This window comes from Xiphias gladius, chromosome 17 (genome assembly GCF_016859285.1).
Source record: "Xiphias gladius isolate SHS-SW01 ecotype Sanya breed wild chromosome 17, ASM1685928v1, whole genome shotgun sequence".
Taxonomy (NCBI): Eukaryota; Metazoa; Chordata; class Actinopteri; order Istiophoriformes; family Xiphiidae; genus Xiphias; species Xiphias gladius.
In genome coordinates, this window is record NC_053416.1 from 20,372,207 (window position 1) to 20,384,380 (window position 12,174).

General features: G+C 39.1%; 1 protein-coding gene across 2 annotated transcripts in view; it reads left to right on the top strand.

Annotated features, from left to right (window-relative positions):
• nlgn2b (neuroligin 2b) overlaps positions 1-12,174 on the top strand; it is a 59,070-nt gene that overhangs the window by 38,576 nt on the left and 8,320 nt on the right. For both annotated transcript variants that reach the window (XM_040151370.1, XM_040151371.1), the window contains one exon: positions 11,985-12,170. In XM_040151370.1, the coding sequence (XP_040007304.1) occupies positions 11,985-12,170 (186 nt within the window). The remainder of the gene's footprint in view (positions 1-11,984; positions 12,171-12,174) is intronic.

Sequence of the window (12,174 nt, forward strand, 5' to 3'; positions counted from 1 at the left end):
GTTTTGTATAATGGATTTTAGGGTGATCTTAGCCTTAAAAAGCATCTTGACACTCCATTTTGGCTTGAGCATGCCACCTTCACAAATTCAAAAAATGCATTCAAACCCTGACGCCACAACCACCACTGTCACAGCTGTGTCAGACCAGCGCTCCAGTATCCCTCTATCTTTCCCCATGACTTTCTACTCCATTTCAGCTGTTTTCAGCCATTTTAATGACCAGATATTTCATCTGACGGTCATTCAGAATCCATAGAACTGTATGTAACTCCCATTATGTAGTTCAGTGCGTTGTGTCCCAGGGAATTTAGAAAGGAAAAATAGGAAAGGAAAGGAAAAATGAAAAGGAAAATAAATTCTGTTGTAATAAACACGATTAAATGAGACCAGGATAGTGTAATAAAAAAGTGACTGTTCACAGATTTCTTTAACTCGAAAAAGTGGATTTACTGTTAGGTTACTCTTTAAGACGCTTTTGGGAAATGGGGCCCTCATCTGTGCCGTCATCTTTAAGCCTTAACCTGTCTGAACCTGACTGGTACTGCTAAATTTAGGGCCTGAACCTGACCCATAGCTATGTTTTTGCTTTATTTTATCAATTTCTGACTGCTAGTTTCCAAGACTAATGCAACACAATGGCTACAATTTGTCTCTTTTCCTCATCCCAGTGGGTATTGCATACGTAGTTGCAGCACATGACAGGCATGGACATAGTTGACTGGCAAAATTAAAGAGGGAAAAAGAAACATTTCTTTGGAAATGACATCTGAAAATGAACAAATGCAACCCATGAACCAGACAGGCCCTGACAAAGTATCAGGATTCGGGCCGGGTAGCAGAAGTCTAATGCACACCTGATAACACAGACTGTACTACACTATACTAGATTACTGGTCTGGGACTTGGAAACGTGTATTCACAGTAACAGCCTATGTGTACACAGTTCTAAAGAGATTTCAGTCTTGCAGTCATGCACAATGCAGCCTACTTAATCCTGAGTTAGCATTTCTGCTGGTAAAGTTGCTCACTTATACCACTGTCTGTTCACTAAATGTTATTTCTGTGCAGCAGGGATTTCATAAAGCACAAACAGGTGTATTTGCTGTGTTCACTTAGCCTGAAAATGACATTTTTTTTTATTAATTAATTGAATTCACATGCACTTCTGCAGAGAAAAACTGACTTAAGAGTGATTTCACAGTGCCATTGAAAAAAGCACGGTGTCTGTTGCTTTCAATGTATTTTTGGATTAAGGGGTATTCTATTTGTTCATTCTGTTGGAGCTTTGCAGTGCTTGCATGACCTGTGAGTTTGGGCTCAGCGTTGTGTGTGTGCGTGCATGTATGTGTGTGTGTACCTAGCCCTTGTGCTGGTGCCGGGTATCAGTGGAATCAAGTATTTACATTCAGCGTCATCTTTTGGAAGTGTTTGCACAAAGACTATCTGTGTCAGTCTTTGCTGTTGCCAGGTTGGGCAATCAGATCTTGTTTATTGCATCACGCCTGTTTCAACATATCAGAATAATGATAAACAGAGAAATGGGAGTAGTTTAGGATGCCATCCAAGAGTTGCAGCGAGTATAAGCACAGGGTGCCATGATCCAGACCGTTATTGACCGTGCCAGTGGAGAGGCACGGGGACAAGGACAAACTAAGAGTTAGTGGAATGAGGACCTGGACCGGCAGCTTTATCTGGCTCGATTTCAGCTCGTTATGCGGTCTTTTTCACAGCTATCAGACAACCGTGACTACTAACAAGTTGAGCATGAGATTCAGTTCACAATTTGAAATCCGGTTGGTTGAATTTGGTATTAAATTACACACTGATCCAAACGCTCTTCAGTGGTATTCTTTCTTTGGTCTCCTTTGCAGACATGCTCCACCTTGCTTCGCTTTGGCCGATTTACTGTGTTGGAGATGTTTGAAGAAGTGCACTCATGCATTGCACAGCACACACAATAAAATGCGTACAAAATGCACATACATCCAGGTGGAGAGCGATCCTGCTGAGTGATTATGAGGGATGGCGCAGTGTCCTCGATTCCTTTAACATTGTTGAAAATTTTGGTATGTGGGCGAATGTGTGCTCTCTGTCTCTCACTACCAGATATGCTTTAAATGGGTTACTGTACTAAGGCGATTATCCTTCTCTCTCTCGCTGTGTGTGTGTGTGTGTGTGTGTGTGTGTGTGTGTGTGTGTGTGTGTGTGTGTGTGTGTGTGTGTGTGTGTGTGTGTGTGTGTGTGTGTGTGTGTGTGTGTGTGTGTGTGTGTGTGTGTGTGTGTGTGTGTGTGTGGGTTTGTTTTACTGTATTCTTGTGATCCAAAAACCGGGAGCCTACTGTACTTGTGGGGTCCTACAGATTTGTGGGGACCAAAATACTGAAATTTAAATGGCTGTTTGAGGGTTAAGATTTGGTTTTAGGGTTAGAATTAGGTTTTAGGTTAGGGTAGGGAGCTAGGGAATGCATTATGTCAATGATGAGTCCCCAGGAATATAGTAAGTGTGTGTGTGTGTGTGTGTGTGTGTGTGTGTGTGTGTGTGTGTGTGTGTGTGTGTGTGTGTGTGTGTGTGTGTGTGTGTGTGTGTGTGTTTTATAACCATGCGTGTTTGCCTGTGTGCACACCAGTATCTTCTTTTGTGCACGTGATAGTGTGTAAGTGTGTGTGCGCTACTTGGTTGCGTGCCATGCGTAAAATATATATATGAATAATACACCATCTATCTGAATTTTTAATAGAACTCCACTCTGACACTGTGCATTTGAGTCAAAGTGAGAAACACAAGCATACCGTATTTTAATAGTGTTATGTTCTAATCTTTAGTATTATCCTGTACTTACACACACAGAGGCTTACACATGCCAACCTCATTTCATACAGTGCCTGCGCCTATCAGAGAGTGATAGGGAGTCAGGAATAAGGGTAGACGGGAGAGCAGGGAATAGAGACAGATGAGCGACGGAGAATCATAGAGAGACAGTTAGGGAAAAGGAAACAGAAGGGGAGGAGATGGGAACAGTCTAAAAATAAACCATCAGAAATGCTTTTTAAAATCTGCAGCGATGCAAACATTCATTCAAATAAATTCTCCAGCAGTGTGACCACAGCACTCCTGCATACGGTCTAATGCCTTATGCTTTAATTCCAGTACGACATTTAATTTTCCAACAAATGATACAATTTTCCAGCAAATGATATACTCTCTGGAATTTTCTTATTAATTTATGATATGCCCTGTCATGCAATAAAATGGGTGAATGAGGGGAAAATGTCTGCTGCAGCCAGCCCGGTTCAGAGGTTTGGTGACAGTTGAGATTTCAGATTGCTGCTCAGCTCACCTTCTCCTACCTTCCCTCTGCTCCAGGCCCAGAGAGCCTTCTGATTTGTGTTGCATGGCCATCTGTTCAGACTAATTAACTAATTAACTAATTAATGAACTCTGGGGAAAGGCCCACCATCGTGGGCTCTGAGAGTAAGAACATTTTTCACCTCAGGAAGAGAGATGAAACGCTTCTTCTGGAAACGTTTCTCTGCACTTTCTACCCAATTTCAGCTTTTTACTTGTAAGTTCAGTAAGAGCAGCCTACTTTGCAGTAATACCACCACATATAATAACCACAGCTTTTACACTGAATAAAAGGAGTTATGAATTTAACATTTGTTTGGTTATTATCCTGCCAAAATGTATTTTTCATATTTATAATTGTGCTGGGTGACACTTTTTGTCTTATAATAACTCAGTTACTCATAAGTTTTGCCTCATAGATACAACACGTATCGGATAAGTTCAAAACAAACACATTTTGCTGTCAATATCCTGAAAATTGATATGCTGTTACCAAAAAACCCATATGTGTGGTCTGTTGATTTGATTTTTACGAGCTGTAAACACATCACTGGCAAATTATCACCTCAGAAAGTTGATATGGTGAATGTGTTCACAACATAGCTGCCTGTTTAAACAGTGCACATTCATTTTTTGCATTAGCGTTCATTCACCAAGGAACATTAGCCTTTAAAGCCCTGAGCACCTTTTCAAATTGTTATGGCTAACCTGTTAGCAGGAAGCTACTCATGTACATAATCCACAGGTACAGAGCAATGCTAGCATTCATTTGGAGTCATGGTCATGGCCACCTGACAAATGGAAGTCCAATATTTGTTCTCTTTTTAGCTCCGTATTTGGTCTCCAACTCCTGAAGGAAATATCTAGCTCTTTAGCTGCTAAACACGCCACTGTGTTCACCAGCTAGTAACTGTGCGTGTCTGCCGCCTGATGCGGGGCAGCAAAAGTACAGGGAATTTGTCAGAACTTTTTCGTTGAAAACAGCTGCCCGTCGCAGCTGGAGCAAGGTTGATGAGAGCGGTAAGACTGAACCGGATCATTAGAGTTGCAGGCTGGAGAGCCAAAACAATGAGTTGAAGGATGCAAAATAGCTCTGTAGGGCTGAGGGGAAGTGCAGTCAGTTGACAATTATCGGTGGGCTTGTCACTCTGAGCGACATTTTTTCACAATACACATAGTCATTTGATCCATTTTTAATATTAAAAATGTGGATTTTGGCAGCTTGAAATCTTGTTTATTGGCCTAATTTTTGTTTTACCACTAAAGCAAGTTGTTAAAATCAGTAGAGACATAGTGAGATCATGTAACATCTTAAATGATCAGATATGCCACTTAAATTACCAAACAACGGATTTGATAAAGTGAATGTCATCTTTCTCCATTTGTTATCTTCGACAGTTTTGTATAATGCTTGTTGTACTGTGCCCAGTTAGTTTACACATCAAGTACAGATTAGTCAGTTAAAAAATGATGTGCTCATGTACCCTGTTTGGGACTCACTAGTAAGCACTGTTCTATCCATTACTTAATAGGTAGAATTTTACAAGCCTACGCACATTAGGACTTTTTTAGCAAGTCAAGTCACAATGTCAGTGCATCCATAAATACGACTCAGCTCAGTTAGCCATAGGAATTAGTTCAAATTGTATGACCCGTTGTTCTCAAAAACATCCCTCTAAATGTGACATAAACAGTATTTTTAGCCAGCACAGATTTTGCTGTCGATAAATTTCAGCCTGCTGCCTTCTCACAACTCAGCTGGCCCTAAATACAAATGAAACACACCTCCCACTCTCTGCACAGAGCCACAATCTTCCCACTCTGCGAGCAATCATGATCAGTTCTGTCCCCATATTTTGCCTGTAGTGCAATAACTGTGATGAAAGCAAAAAAAAAAACTAAAATCATTTTGCTACAGTAACATTCTGATCGTGATTGGATCCAGGTGCAAACTAAGATGTTGAGTCTACAAATTAAATAATAAAACATTAAACTTGACTTCTTCCCTTTGCAGAATTTGCTACAGTATGCTTAATACTTTATCTTCTATGTAGTTCTTATTTGTGATTGTGTGTGAGGTTTCAGGTTCTTGACAACAAAAAACGGGAGCCAAGGACAGCTTCACTCTTATAGGACAGTTCACATTGAACACTAATGACTTATAGGTATGTTACCCAAAACTCAAACCAATCTACATGGCAGGCTGGCAGCCAGATGCACAGCTGGACCATTCAAATACAAGGAAGATAATTAATGCAGCTAATAATACTTGATGCTCGACTTTTTATACACCGTATAAAGTGTCTAAATCGAATTCAAATTGTCAAGGTGTCTAGAAAATATTAAAAAGTATCTACTGTAACTTTTTTTACAAGTATCTGTTTATGGGAACAACTGTATCTTATAGCATTTATACAATGTTTCCTTGCTTACAACTTCTGTTGATTTTGAATCCACCAGAAAACATAGAAAAACTACGCTCCATATAAATTCAGAACTCGCCTGAGAATCATCAAGTTTTTAAGTTTTCTTTTGTGTCAAAGTAATTCAGTGATAGTTGTCTCTACATCCATGGATACACCGCAAACAGGAACTGCTAATTGCTAATTCGGCATAATTTTAATCGTCCAACTTGCCAAAATGTAAACAAATATAGGCTACAAAAACAGGGCACAAGTTGTAGCCCACAGCGAGCTCAACGACTCCATGGCAACATGGTGAGTTGGGGCACAGTCGTCTCAGTTTTTGTCCTATTTAGATGATTTCTTGGTTGATGACAGTGATTTGCAAAGAATTGTAAACCATCCTCATGGCATTATTTGGTACCTTCTGTTCTTTAAAACTACAATTTGATTTTCCAAACAACTATTTCTATGTGACAAGCCTAATTGACTAAAGGAGAAGTAGGTTAACCATAACCAGGTAATTGACCCATATACAGTAAATATTCAAATACTATAATTCATGCTAACGTTCACCATCCACACTGCAGATACCTCAATATGACTCACCAATAAACTTTAGACAAGCCAGTAAATAGGGAGTGATATAATAGCCACACTAAAATTAAAAAAACTTACTATAAATGTACTGTAATCAGTGGACAGTAGCATAATACTTAAGATAAGAGTTACAGCGATTAAGAGTTCGGAGGCTATGTTTTAAGGCTTTTACTTTATTTAATTAATCTGATATATTTTTAATTGTCACTGACTGTGATTTTCATCAGTGACCAGTTGTTTCTGAAATGGAACCGAATTTTTTTTTTTCCGAAAAGCTTTGAAATGTCTTTGTTGTCAGTGTGACATTTGAAGCATTCAGCAAAACATTTCAGTTTTGCATGACAGCCGGGGTTTATTGCAGAGTTTGGTGCCACATTTGAATGGACTGGTGAGACTAAAATTGAATGAGACAAGTAAGGTGATAAAGACAATGACATTGGAAGCCTATGGGTGGTGCACAGTAGTTCCGTGGGAGGGAGCCCAATTACAGTATCATTTCATTTCTGGGTATACTTGATACGGCGTGATACGTAATTGAAATGGACGTACCAGCAGGTCTTCAGATTGAACTTCCAGTGCCAATAAAGAGACTTAACTGATTTGTGTAAAAATGTTGATAATCCAACAAGAATGTGCAAGAGGTGAAGTACAGCAGGAGTTCTTTGAGTTCTTAGAGAATGAAAATGATCATATAACACTTTTACACTGTGGAAACAGCAGCCTCTACAGGATGTCAGTAATGCTTTAGACTTTTAGTCTCAAGCTAGACAGAAAAATGTTTTCTTGGCTAAACTCATTAAAATTTAAACTACATGCTTGTTCAAAAAGATGCAGGCTAACTAGTTAGCAAATCAGATGGTTTGCTAACTGGTCATACTGTACCTCAGTCAGTGTTTTTTTTTTAATTGATAGAACTTTAAAAAAAATCTTATAATTAGATGTTTAGTTATAAGTACATACTAGGTCATGTCATATTCGTCCATGCTTACTTTCATACACAATAGATAATCCCCTAGGTTGCCCCATAATACTGAATAATCAAATCCACTTTATTCCAACCATCAGAACAGATTCTTTAGTCTTCAGTGTGCAGGAGACAGTCACCATCTGCTGTGGTTTTTTCTTTCCTTTTTTTTTTTAACAGTGCTTCTACTTTCGCTTGATCAATTTAGTGGCTCATATATCCAGAAAAAAATTTCCCACTCCTCAGTCATCTTTTCTATGTGTATTAAGAAGACAAAATCTTCCCTCTGATTTTTGACATCTCTTACATCTCCTGTGTGACGTCAGTGAAATTATATAATATGTCCTTCAGTATATTCTTTTCACCTCTCTCATTTAGGATCTGAAAGTAGCTTTGAGCAATATTCAGTTTAATACCTGTTTTATGTGTCTGGATTTTGATTTTTTATTTATTTTTTTAATTTTTAATTTTTTTTTTTTTAATTTTTAGCCCTCCCTCTCCCCTGCTTCTTTCTTCTCTGTTCACAGAAATATGTTCAGTGACCCACTGCAGTCATTCTGTTCAGTCCCAAAAATTACTCTACAGATGCATGTTCCCGTCTCAGTAGTCAGTCAGTCAGATGACTGACCACACTTCAGTTCTGGACTGTGAATTTGTGAATAGTGCAGGCTTTTGCAGAGATGGTCGACAACAGAATGTAGTGAATAAAGCTCTTCATTATAGTAGACTGAATCGTTGTTCAAAATACTAAAAACATGCTTTTGATGTGGGGCTACTTGCCCTTTTTATATAATGGAAATCTCTTGTGAAATATAAAATGAAAATCCTTCTGATACATCTCTGTGCTAATATAAGACCCTGTTGTAGATGCAGTACCATATCAATAAGGGATAATGGCTTTTATCATGACTCATCTCATCAGTGTATAATAGAGAAAGACTGAGTACTCCCCCTCCTATTTTTTTGCATTCAGTGGTAGTATTATGCTTTCATGATTTCATAAAATACATTTTTTTGAAAGATTGCCTGCAATCATGACATCGAAGGTCGCAGTTATTATCAGATGTTTTTGAGCATGATACAATATGCTGTAAATATTTCTGTTTTAAATTTCCCTCCATCAGTTGCTCACTACTCCTCCAATGTGTTTCAGCCATTCATTTCCCTGTGTTCAGCCTGTATCTTTACTTAGAGGTTGATGACTCGCCTCACAGCTCCTTGGCCGCTACCTAAAGCAAGTGTTGAATATGCATGAGTTCAGCCTCATAAACTGCTGCTCTCAGCGCTAAAGTCAGTAGGAAGCCCAACTCAGCAGATGGGGGGGAATCAGAAAGAAAACTTACTGAAAGAGAAAGAGAGGAGAAGAGTAAAACTTGTTTGACTCATCTTCAATGGTGGAAGATAAACCACATTTTGGCTCTTCATGTTGCCCTTGCAAAGAGATCGACGGGAGGTGCTAGCTCGAGCTAGCATGCTAGGTCATGCACTCATCTGCGTGTGTGTGCAGTGACTTTGTTCTTTGTGTTCATGTGCCCGTGCATGCAGCTGTTTGTGTACTTGAATATGGAAGTGCTTGAATGTGTGTATGCAAGTGCTTTTGTGAGTGTCTGTCCATAACATTTTGCCTGAAGCTCTGGACAGTTGCCAGGCAACTGTGGCAGGCAACTCAGCATTCGGCTGGGCAGCCATGGAGCATAAACTTCCACATGCCTATGGTTTTGATAAGAGGCACAGGTCAGCCCTGATTCATTACCAGGTCAGAGTCACATCAGGCTAAGAGCTACTCAATTGCTTGGATGATCCAAGGATAATACAATTACACAGTAACACGCAAACTCTATCTTGATTACTGGGAGTAATCCTTTTAAGGTAATTTCTGCTGTGACATTGATGTGATTTAAACTAACAAAGATACTAGGCTCAGTAAAGCAATAATGTACACAGCAATAATGTTACTTTCTCGAAAATGTCGAATTTTTTTTCTTTTTTTTGACAAGTGTCTTTTTTTTATCCGTAATGTGTTGTTTATGTGATATTCTTGTTCATTAAATGTGAGAAATGATTATAGGCTAAAATATTTTACAAAATTTGCGTAGCTAAAAATTTTTGCCAGCCTATCCAAAATAATTTTATTAAGACACCTGGTACCTTAGTGTACCCCTATAATAGGTTAAAGTAAATACAATAAATATGAGCAACCACTACATTTTTTTCACTGGCTGACATTTATAATTGTCCAAGTTGTCCAAATGGGAGAAAATTAGTAATGACATGAAATATATTCATCAAAATATTTTGACACCCTGCAATATGAATCATAACTGAGCCAGGTTACCCCACCAAAAATGCCTTCGGGCTTAAAGGGATGTTAACTGTAGTGTAAGTACAGTGTGGAAGAGTGTGGAATGAGACGTGTGTATCACCCTGATGGTTGTAGAAAGGTCATTTTGGCAGGTTTTCATCATCACCACTGCTGTTACCATTATCATCATCATCAGCACCGTCACATTATAATCAACAATAAAACTTCAGTTGCTGTTCAGCACACTTGGAAACTAACTGACTGCTGTCTTCTACCATCTGTCTGTGTATACTCCCTATACTGTACTTTACAGCCGTTCTTTAGAATATACTGCTTGATTCAGTGATTAATTATATGTGTCTGTTTCAATTCCCACGCAAGGAAACTTTGTGAGTTTTGATCACTTTATTCACCAAATGACACATCATACATTTAGGATGTGTCATAAATGTATGACACATCATAGCTAACACAGTTAGACACACTGACCATGACATCAGGACCTTGTCTGTAGTGGGATATCTTGTATACACTAGGCTTTATTGTACATATCCCTGCAAAGGTATACATTTGCTATTCAACCACTCAGCTCATCTGGATGACATGTAGTGTGGTTGCACTGTATACAGCTTTATGTCTTTGGCAATGTCTGCAATCCAAGTTTTGAATTATTACTGAATATGAAACTATTCAATTCAAACTACACATGGAATGCCTACTGTCTATTAGCTGTTGAATCTGCACAAGAAAAGATGTAAATATTGTCCAGCCATCTTATCCACTGAAGTCACAAATTGTGGTTGGAGATAACTAGAGAGCTCCATCTTCCTTAAAGCTGCTATAGTCAATATTTTTATGTTGCCAATGGATCACATGACGACTTGTTTGTGAAAGGGCTCACTTGTAGTGATGAAAGCACAGATAATTATTACCAGACTTTGCACTTCCAGCCAGCTCTGCAGAGCTTTATAGTGTTTTTCAGCTGTTTTGGTTGTTTTGGTTTTAGTCTCACTACTCTCATCAACATTGTTTTCTGGCAGCATCAGATAGCTGTTTACTTCGAAAAAAAACAGTGTAGGCTACCTTCCCAGCGTTAAATAACACACAAGGTCGGTGACTAGCTAGATATGTAAGTAGACTATGTGTGAATATAAGTGAAGTATAAATAGACAACTGTTTGCTCACAAGTTTGTCATATCAACTTAAAAGGTGATAATATGTCAATGTTTGTTTACAGCTTGTTTTCCGCTGCCCCCAAGTGGCCAAAATTTAGCTGTTGCAAGTTGAATTCGGGCAAAATGAAGTTCAGGAGCCAGATTCACAAAGATATTTTTGACTTGTTTGTAGGCCAATCTTAATTTTGCTTTGAGATTAATCAAATGCAACTTAGACAGTTTCACAAAAACAAATTCGGACCTTTTTTAAGCCTAATAAGTTAGCCACCCTGCCCCCATGCTAACTCTGAACTAAGAACCACATTTCCACCAGTGGCAACAAATGAAGAAAAAAGGAAAACATGGCTGATAATTTGTGGTTTCCTAACAATGTTGTGCAGCAAACAATTAGAAAGGAAAGAGTTTACAGAGAGCGCAGTAACCTGTAGGAAGTACACAGCAGTAAGGGCATCATCAGTGATTTTTATTTGTCCTAAGAAACTATTCTGAGTGTGACTGACTTGCTCAGTCGTGACACAAAGAATCACAAAACAGATACTCCTAAGCAGCACGTTTCACAAGGAAATCAGGAGCCGAGCTGACCTCCACAAAGATACTATGATTTTTTTTTTTAAATCGCATCCTCCACCCCGACACCCACTAATCTGGGGAGTCATCCAGTCACAATTTTGAAAAGCTACATTTGTTTCAAGGTAATATAGCGCGGTGCTGCTTGAAATTGTGTAATGCACTGTAATTCACTCTCATAAAAACAGAGCTTTCTTTGTGTGTGTGTCTTGGTGTGTGTGTGTGTGTGGCATTTTGTTCAGTTTATTTTATCTTGTTGTGGGTGTGCACCTACTGTGTAAATGTGTGTCCTGGAAGTAGGTGAAACATGCCTTCTGTTGCTCTCCTCTCCTTGCTGACAAGTTCTCTTAACTGTGTTGTATTTCCAGCGTGGGTATTAAAAATGAGTAATTTGGCAAGCTTTCCGTGTAAAATCTCCTCAGACTTGCAATGAGTTGGAGGCTGAGAAGTTCCTGAAAATGACAGGATGCCATCTTCTGTTTATGTGGGATATTTTTTAAAAGGCAGTAAACGCACAGGATTATGTTATCCTGTGCCCCTTAATTTCTGCCCTGCTCCTCCATTTGCACATAAATCTGTTTTTTTCTCTCCCTTTTCCTCTTTGTGTTTGTTCTAATTCACCCTGCAGGGTTTCTGAGCACAGGGGACCAGTCTGCTAAGGGGAACTATGGCTTGTTGGACCAGATCCAAGCCCTGCGCTGGCTCAATGAAAACATTGGCCACTTTGGAGGAGACCCAGAGAGAATCACCATCTTTGGCTCCGGAGCCGGTGCCGCCTGTGTGAACCTTCTCATCCTCTCCCATCACTCCGAGGGTAA